This window comes from Chrysochloris asiatica, unplaced genomic scaffold, assembly GCF_000296735.1.
Source record: "Chrysochloris asiatica unplaced genomic scaffold, ChrAsi1.0 scaffold00042, whole genome shotgun sequence".
Classification (NCBI taxonomy): domain Eukaryota; kingdom Metazoa; phylum Chordata; class Mammalia; order Afrosoricida; family Chrysochloridae; genus Chrysochloris; species Chrysochloris asiatica.
Window position 1 is genome coordinate 8980256 of NW_006408560.1, and position 9783 is coordinate 8990038.

At 47.6% G+C, this 9783-nt stretch overlaps 1 protein-coding gene across 1 annotated transcript; it reads right to left on the minus strand.

Annotated features, from left to right (window-relative positions):
• Positions 1-3683: 3683 nt before the first annotated feature.
• On the minus strand, positions 3684-4745 carry C2CD4D (C2 calcium-dependent domain containing 4D). Its single transcript, XM_006861441.1, has one exon. The coding sequence runs from the start codon at positions 4743-4745 to the stop codon at positions 3684-3686; it is 1062 nt and encodes a 353-aa protein (XP_006861503.1).
• Positions 4746-9783: the final 5038 nt, after the last annotated feature.

Consider the following 9783-nt stretch of genomic DNA (forward strand, 5'->3'; position numbering starts at 1 on the left):
ACATCAGTTTGTTGGAAGATTTCAATTTGTATTCCCATCAATTTCCAGAGCCTTGTTCTTTGCCAGTACCTTCAATACACATTGGACTTCTTCCTTCAGTACTATTGGCTCTTGATCATATGTTACCTCTTGAAATGGTTCAACATCAACCTTTTCTTTTTGGTATAGTGACTCTGTATTTCTTCCATCTTCTTTTGATGCTTTCTGCATCATTTAGTATTTTGATGAAAGAACCCTTCAGTATTGCAAGACAAGTCTTGAATATTTTCCTCAGTTCTTTCAGCTTGAGAAATGCTGAGTGTGTTCTTCCTTTTTTGGTTTTCTAACTCCAGAGCTTTGCATACTTCATTATAATATTTGGCTTTGACTTTTAGAGATGCCCTTTAAATTTTTCTGTTCAGCTCTTTTACCTCCTCATTTATTTCAGTTGCTTTAGCATCTCTACGTTGAAGAGCAAGTTTCAGAATCTCTTCTGATATTCATTTTGGCCTTTCCCTTCTTCCTTGTCTTCTTAACGACCTTTTGCTTTCTTCCTGTATAATGTTCTTGATGTCATCCCACAACTCTTCTGGGTTTTTATCATTACTCTCTAATGCATCACATCTGTTCTTGAGAAGATCTCTAAATTCAGGTGGGCTATATTCAAGGTCACATTTTGGCTCTTGTGAACTGTTTTAATTTTTTTCAGCTTCAGCCTGAACTTGCATATGAGCAATTGATGGTCTACTCATAATCTGGCCTTGTTTTTTTTGTTTTTTTTTTTATGATAAGGAGGTTTTCCACAGTCTCTTACCAGAGATGTAGTCAATTTTATTTCTGTGTATGCCATCTGGTGAAGTCCATGTATACAATCGTCTTTTATGTTGTTTTAAAAAGGTATTTGCAATGAAGAAGTCATTGATCTTGCAAAAGTTTAAAATGTGACCTCTAGCATTGTTTCTATCATCAAGGTCATATTTTCCAATGACTGTTCCTTCCTCTTTGTTTCCAACCTTTGCATTCCAATCACCAGTAATTATCAATGCCTCTGTGATTGCATACTTGATCAATTTCAGAATGAAGAAGTTGGTAGAATTCTTCAATTTCATATTCACTGGTTCTAATAGTTGGTCCATAAATTTGAATAATAGTTGTATTAACTGGTCTTCTTTGTAGGTGTATGGATATCACCCTATCACAGACAGTGTTGTACTTCAAGATAGATCTTGAGATATTCTTTTTGATAATGAATGCGATGCAATTCCTCTTCAATTTGTCATGCCTGGCATAGTAAATCATGTGATTGTTGGATTCAAAATGACCAGTACCAGTCCATTTCATTTTTGACAACTTCCAATTGTTGTAGATTCATACACCATACATTCCATGTTCCAGTTATTAATGAATGTTTACAGCTGTTTCTCCTCATTTTGAGTTGTGCCCTTTCTGCAAATGAAGGTCTTGAAGGCTTTAGTCCATTTGTGTCATCAGGGTCTACTCTACTTTGACAAGGCAGATCTTTCCTAGTCATACTTTGAGTACCTTCCAACCTGAGGGGCTCATTTTCCTGTTCTATACAATATTCTGGAGCCATTCATCATGTTTCAGTATTCCATATTCTGGTGCTTTCCGACAGTGTTTCATTGCTATTCATTAGATATTCAATGACTAAACATTAGGAAGTAGTCCACGTCTCCTGCCAAGTATGTCTTAGTCTAGAAGCTTAGCTAAAACCTGTCCACCATGGGTGACCCTGCCAGCATTCAAAATACCAGTGCTTCCAGCATCACAGCAACATGCAAGCCACCACAGTACGACAAACTGATAGACAAGTGGCTGTTGTTGTGTGCCATGGAGTCGGTTCCGACTCATAGCAACCCTGTACAGGGTTTCTGAGGCTGTAAATCTTTACGGGAGCAGAAAACCTCATTTTTCTCCCGTGGAACAGCTGGTAGTTTCTAACTGCTGACCCTGAGGTTAGCAGCCCGATTCGTAACCACTAAGCTACCAGAGCTCCTTGACAAATGGTGGAAAGGCATTGTAACAATTTCTTGAATGGGGATGTGGGCATAAACTATCTGTAGCTGTTAGCACTTATTGTTTGATCGATAGCACCACCTGGTGGACACTGCAGCAATCTTTCCCTTGCTATGGGCTGTTTGCTGTGGAGTTGGTTCTGACTCAAATTGCTGTTAAGTGCCATTGAGTAGGTTCCAACTCATAGTGACCCTGTATAGGATTCCTGAGGAGCAACTGGTGTGTTTGAACCACTGACCTGTGGTTGGCAGTCCAGTGCTAATCCTATAACACCACACCAGGACTCCTCTGACTCATTTGTTGTTGTTAAGTGCCATTGAGTAGGTTCTGATCCATAACAACCTGGTATAGGGTTCTCGAGGAGTGGCTGGTGAGCTTGAACTGCCGGTGTTGCAGTTCAGCATATTAACCCACAGTGCCACACCAGGACTCCTCTGACTCATAGAGACCTTGTATAGGGTTTCCCAGGCTGCAAAAAATCTTGATGTGAGCAGAAAGCTTCATCTTTCTCCTGCAGGCTGGCTGGTGGATTTGACCTGCTGACCTGTGGCTAACAGCCCAACCTGCTACACTACCAGGGCTGGGATGGGATCTAATCTAGGAGAAGGAAGAGGAAACTGAGGATAGATCTTGCTGGAAGAGTGAATGTGTGTGTGTGTGTGTTGTGTTGTGTTGTAGTTGCAATATGCTGAGGTTTCATCAGGCTCCAGCAGGCTCTGCTCTGGTTTGTGGCCACAGAGGGCACTATGGGATATGAGAAAAAACCCAAAGGGGAGGGTGGAAGAAGCTGAGCTGGCCCACTGCCTGCCTCCCTCTCTCTCTCCTTCAAACCTGGCCTTTGCCCAGAAGAATCAGCTCCAGGGAAGGTGGAGGGAGAGAGAAGAAGGTCACTGCTGACGTCAGGGACATTCAAGTAGGAGGTAAACACAGTCTGACCTACATTTATGCATCTTCTGTCCTCTCTTTCTTTTCTAGCTTCCTAGAGAACAGCTTTCACACGCAGAGTAGGTGTTCTGGCTAGTTATTGCTCATCCCCAGTCTTGCCCTAGGGTGGTACAGGCTCCCAGGGGATAAGCCTGAGGCAGGAAGCTCATAGGGCACTGTGCATTGGTGTGACATTCCATGACCCATGTAGGACTGATATGGGTGTGTGTGCAGGGAATGGGGGAGTGGTGAGTGACTTTTGTGCAGGAGCTCCTGGAGGAAGGTGGGTTGTGTTGGTTTGGTCACAGATTTTTTTCCAGAGTTACTCAGTGATTGGAGGGCTACTTGAAGGGGTGGGGACTTGTTGGGAAGTGACCTACCCAACCCAGATCTTCTGAACTAGCTCTTCTTTTGGGTGGAGCCCAGGATTCCTCTTATTTAGCAAGCTCATTCTGAGCCCAGGGTTTATGCTGTCTGGCCATTCTGATGTTTTTTAAAGTGTGAGACGCACTCTCACGGCCTGCTCCAACTCAGACTAAGTGAGCTTCCATCTTTTCTACCGCCAGGGCAGAGGGAAGAGGGCAGACTATAGATCTGGTCATGTAGGGTGCCAAAGAGGGGAGAGCTCCAAGATAGAGACTAACAAACATTTTATTAGCAAAAATAAATACATGTCGGGCAGATGGAAAGAATGACAAATTGCAGACTCAGCGGAGACATCCTGAGGAAAAAATGATCTCAAACTAGAGGCTGAGGTGGGTGGGCGCTAGGGAGGTCCCTGGGCCTAACCCTCCACCCAAGGGGGGCAGCAGGGCAATGAGGGGCATCTCGCACTCCCCTAGAAGCACGTCCCTGCGGAGCCCAGCGCCCCTGTCCAGCACCTTGGCTTTCAGACTGAGCGCAGCCAGGTCTGGTGGGCAGAGCCCGTCGAAGAAGAAGTCCTCATTGAAGATGGGGTTGGCGCTGCACTTGACCACGCGGCTGCGCTGGCCCCGGGGCCGCACACGCGGCCGCAGTCTCAGCACCACGCAGCAGCCGCCTCCGCCACTCCCGGGGCTTGGCCGCGGCCTGGCCAGGCCCTCGGCGCTCACCAGGCGCAGCCGTAGCCGCCTGGGCCCGGCCAGGTACTCGGCCGAGAGCCGCAGCTGCCCGCCGCGGGGTCCCAGGCGCAGCACGCTCTCCTTGGTGGGCCGCAGCTGGCAGCACAGGAAGTCGAGGTGGAAGAGCGGTGGCGTGGGCGGCCCTGCGCGGCGTGGCGCATACGGGCTCGTGTCGGCCGAGCTCGCTTCCTCCGGGGACAGCGAGTGCGGCCTGGGCGACCGGACTCGGCCAGGGCCCGGCAGCGGGGAGCCAAAGGGAGACGAGTCGGGCGACGAGGCGGTGTCGCTGTCCGGGGCGCGGCAAAGGCGCAGGTCCGGGGCGGAGACGCACAGCCGGGACTGCACTGGGGGGCGTCCCACGGCGGGCGCGGGCAACGGTGCGTGGAATAGGGACTCGCGCCGGCGCGTGTGCGGGCTCTCAGGCAGGAAGGCCCAGCCTTCGCGGCCCGCCAGGTGCGGCAAAGAACACCCGGCAGGGAGCCCTCGCCCACCTGCCTCGCTCCCGATCAGGGGTTCGGCGCTCCCTGGGTCCAGGAGCCGAGGCGGGATGAAGAATTGCGGTATGCGGTCGGGGGTGAGGATGTTGGGGCAGGCGTGGGCGGGCGGGCCAGGGGCTTTGCGCTTAGGGAACAAGTTGGAGGGCGCCCACCAGGTCCCAGATTCCGCGGTGCCCACTCTGTAGCCAACTTTTTCCAAGAGCCACATGCGGTGGGTGGGAGTGATGAAAATCTCTAGGGTCTCAGGTTGGAAGGCCGGCAGAGGTGGGTAATGCTGAGTATACATCCGCGTGCACCGCCACTCCGTCTCCTTCCAGGGACCCTGGGGGCGCACGGGTCTCTGTTTGAGCTGGAAAGACAAAGGGCAGTCAAATCTGGGGGACTCGAGGAGAGCCAGTCCGTCACATTTCTAGATGCAGGCCTCGGACACCCAGTACAGATGCCCCCACCTGCCTCAGAGTTCGAAGACACAACACACCCCCTAGTAGAACAACATCGGTATTACCAAAAGGTATGTAGTCACAAACATGGACACAAATCCTCGACCCGGTTCATATATTCAGGACCCCTTAAGCGTCACCGAGACTCTAGGCAGCTTCAACCCCCTCCACTCCACCCTTATTAGGAAGACTTTGGCTCTCCTCCTCCGAGCCCCTCAGGATTCCCTGCCCTGCTCAGACGTTCCTGTCTCGGTACAGAGCCATCCTTTGGTGCCTCTATGGGCTCCTCCCTTACTTTTCGAAGCCACTGCAGGCCCGAAGCAGGCTCACTGCACTATTGGCTGCTGACCTGAGGGCACTAGGAGCCGGTTCAAGGAGATACACCTTTGGGCCGTCCCTCCCACTCTCCACTCCTTTTCTCCCTTGGAAACGCGGAGCACAAAGGCGGCATTGATTCTCAGCGGTCACCAGAGCGGGCTCCGGGAGGCTTCTCTGCTACTAGCTCCGTCACTCACCTGCTCGCTCTTACCGCACCCCGGTGCTGCACTCCCTGGAGCCCGCGTTGCAAATCGCAACCATCTATCCAGACTGCGAACGGAGAGCCCCAGGGAGTCTCTGTTGGGTGCCCGGAGTGCAGGCCTCACCTGTGGATTGCTGCTGGGTCCTGGCTTCTGGCCTGGAGCCTGCACAACCCGGAGCGGAGCAGCTTCCTCTTCAGCGCACTCTCCCAGCTTAGTCCTTCTGGGAGGAGCTGGCAGGGGCCTCCACTGCCTACGTCGGACCTCTTTTCCTGGATAAACACAATTCTGTCTCCATAGCCATCAGACCAAACAGCCTTCTTAACTTTTTCCAGCTGCTGCCAGCCCTGCATTCCAGCCTCCTCTGCCTGGCCTGAACTGCTTGGGGGTTGGAGGTAGGTGAGGGTGCAGCGAAGAAGAAGGTCACCAGTGGGCAGTGGCTATCATCCCTCCGTACAGCTCTGGCCTCACCCCAGCTTCCCAGGTGAAGCCCTCCTTGTTAGGATTTTATCTCGGTCCCCAGTGGCTTCTTCTTTAGCACACTGCCAGGCCATTCTAATAACCCCAGGTAGAGTGACTTGCAGTGAACAATTAACTGGAAACTGTAGCCAGACTCGGGATTTCTGGACATAGAGACACGGAGGATCGAACTCGGGTCCCATAGTGAGTCAGGGTCAGGCAGGCTTGTTTGTGCCTTCCATCCTTGTGGGAAGACTGTTAAACTGTAAACAGAAGATGTCTTCCCACTACAGGCAGATGCTAGCAGGCACACCACCAGCGATACAAGACCATCATCAACTGCACTGTAGGCACACTCACCATCCTTCAGTCTCATTCCCTCTCTGGGAATCTTTATCCTGGTCTGGAGACCTTCCAAGACACTCTCTCCTCTCTATAGTCGGGACTCCTAAACTGGACTGCTAATCACAAGGTCAGCAGTTCAAACCCACCAGTCACTCCTAGGAAACCCCATCGTTATGAGTAGATGACACCTAACAACAATAACAATTTTTCCTTTGAAGGTGCCCTGGTGGTACAGTGGTTAAGAGCTTGGGTGCTAACTGAAGGGTTGGTGGTTTGAACCCAGTAGCAACTCCACAGGAGAAAGGACCTGATAACTTACTGCTGTAAAGATTTTAGGCTAGGAAACTCCATGAGGCAGATCTACTCTGTCCTATAGGATCGCTATATTGAAATAGACTCAGCAACAAATAACCTCTTTCCTTTATAAGGAGCCCTGATGGCATATTTGTTAAGTGCTTGGCTGCTACCTGAAAGACTGGCATTTGAACCCACCAGTTGCTCCATGGGAGAAAGATGTGGTAATCTGCTTCCACTTTCATAAAGACTACAGCCTGGGAAGCCATAGGGAGCAGTCTGTTTTGTCCTTTAGGCTTACTATGAGTCCACTTTGATTTTTGGCAGCACAATAGTTACATTGCTTGACTCCTAATCAAAAGATTGGTGGTTCAGACCTACCCCTTAGCTCCACAAGAGAAAAGATCTGGTGATAACACTCCTATAAGGAAACCCTAGAAACTCAATGGGACACAATTCTAAGCTATGACTTGGAACATAACAATTGGGAAGATGGTGCAGGACTGGGCAGTGTTGTGCTATGAATTAGAACTGACTTGATGACACCTAGCAACAACAACAACAACAACACAAGTTCAAATTGACTTGATGGCACAACTCTTGCTTTTTGATAATGATTATACTTGTCTCCTCTCTATTTGTGTGATTTTTAGTTTAATGTTTGCCTCTTTTACTCTAGACTGTAAGCATCATGAAGACTGTGCTTAGCACAAGGCAGGTGCTCAACTAGGATTTGTTGAATGAGTTAATTGTAGGGGTGTGGTGCTGTGGGTTAATGAGCTGGACTGCAAAGTCACTTAGAACCACAAGGTCAGCAGTTCAAGCTCACTAGCTGCTCCTCGAGAACCCTACACAGGAGTGTTATGGGTCGGAACCAACTTGAGGACACTTAACAACAACAGAGAAGGACAATAGAAGTAAAAGGGAAAGAGATCTTGGTGTGGCTCCCAGCACCTCTGAGGGGTCTCTTAGTCTGGGGATAGTGCTCTATGGAACTGGTTAGATACCCATAAGTGGAGTGAGTTACCTTGGATCTGTCTGATAACACTGAGAATATTAAACAGAATGATTTCTGATTTTGTTGGTCATTTATTCATTGACCTTCCCGAATGCAATGTACTAACCACAGTGCTAGGTGTGGAAATCCATAGAAAGTGAAGCAGTCTAAAGGCAAGACAAACAGTAAACATGCAAACAACAAGTATAAGAAACACGGCAAAACAAATCAGTTAATGCAATGATACATTTGGCATCTGATACCTGAAAGTTTTAATGGCATAGTCTTTCTTTTGTGGAGATTTGCTGCTGACTCCCAGCTTCTCCATCCCTTGGTTCCTGACTCCCTGTGGTTCAGCTCTGGTGTCATTTCTAGGGAGTGCTGAAGCCCAGAGTTTACAGGCTTGAAGTGAATCAAAAAGGCTGGTGGTCTGAATTCTGCAACTTACTAACTATGTGGCCTCTGGCATGTAATTTCTCTAGAGCTCACTTTTCTTGTGTGGAAAATGGAGAGAATATATCTCACTCTTAGAGTTGGTGTGAGGATGTGAGATTACACATGGGCATGAATTAAGATGATTGTGCTGAAAGTCTGAGAAAATAAAAACCCAGTGCTAATCCTACAGTGCCACACCAGGAGTTCCCCTACATGAATACTGTCTCATTAACAAAACCCTGTTCCCAAATGGGAATGACCTACTGCCATTGAGTAGATTCTATTTATAGCCACCTGACAGGGTAGAAGTGCCCCAAGGCTGTCATCAAACTGTTAATCTTTTGGTTAGCGGTCAAGCTCTTAACCACTGTACTACCAAATGAGAACAGGGGTTAGAGTTTACACCATCTATTTTGTAATACATAACAACTCAATACATAACACTGGGAAAGAGAAAGAATTCAAAGACTGAGCTCTGCAATATTTAAAGGTTAAAAAGGGGAGGAAACCAGCAAAAGGGACTTAGAAGTGGCAGTTAGAGAAGGTGGAAAACCAAGAGAGGACTTCCAAGAGGAAATAGTTTCCAGCTACGCTACCTGTTATAGTGAAGTAAGATGGAGACTGTGGATTGACCATTGAGTCAAGCAATGTGACATCATTGGTGACCTTGACAAGAACAGTCTCAGTGGCGTGTGCATGGGGGTATTTGGGAGAAGGAGGGCAAAAATCCTGATTGGAGTGGGCTCAAGATAGAATGGAAGGAGAATAGTACAGACAACTGTGATGGTTAATTTTATATGTCAACTTGGCTTGGCTATGGTTCCCAGTGATTTAGCTGCTGTCCCATAAAGTAATCTAATCAATAAATTGAAAGGGAAGTTCCTTAGAGTGTAGTCTGCCTCCAGACTATAAACCCATATTTTGGCGGAACTCACTTTCTCTCTACTCTGTGCTCTTGGCATTCCCTGACTGATGGATCTTGGAACAGAAGCCTATAGAAATCTTCAGTTTGTCAATATATTTTATTTCTCTAGGAAGCCTGGGTTAAGACCACAAGTCTCTTGAAGAGTTTGTCAGAAGAGTAGGGGAGAAGTAGGACAATGACTGGAGGGGGGAGTGAAATCAAGCGAGGATTTTTTAAATGAGAAAAATAATTGCTTGCTTATATGCTAATGGAAAGAGCCAATGGAGGGGAAAATTTATAACATAGAAGAGAACAGAATTATTGGTGCCACATCCCTGTTAGTTAAGAACTGGGTTTTATATAATAAGTCTAGGAATTGTCCTTTGCCTGGCATATAGATAATTTACCTCCAAGTTATTGGAGAGAAGATAGAATTAATGGGCAGAGGCTGGTAAGCAAAGAGATGTGGTAGTTTTGACAACTCCATTGTAAGTCGATTCTAACATAAGTTGAATCTCTCTTTTTTTTTTTTAAAGTTTTCATTATCATTGACTTTGTTTGTTTGTTTGTTTGTTGTTAGAACAACTCAGCAAAATAAAATTCCGAACTTGCCCAGTGAAATAGGCCTCTTGCAAAGCCTTTGTAGCATACAGGACCTTAGGTGGAAGGAATCCTGAGTCCCATCCAGAATCTTATCAGGTGGAACATTCCCACTAGAAAAGACAAGCAGATCAGTTTGGAACAGCTATAGCGACAGAAGATACATCTTCTAAGAAAGATCATCAGGAAAACCCCAAAACAAAAATGTCAGCATGACTGGCTACTAGAAGAATAAGCAAGTGGTTCACCAGGAA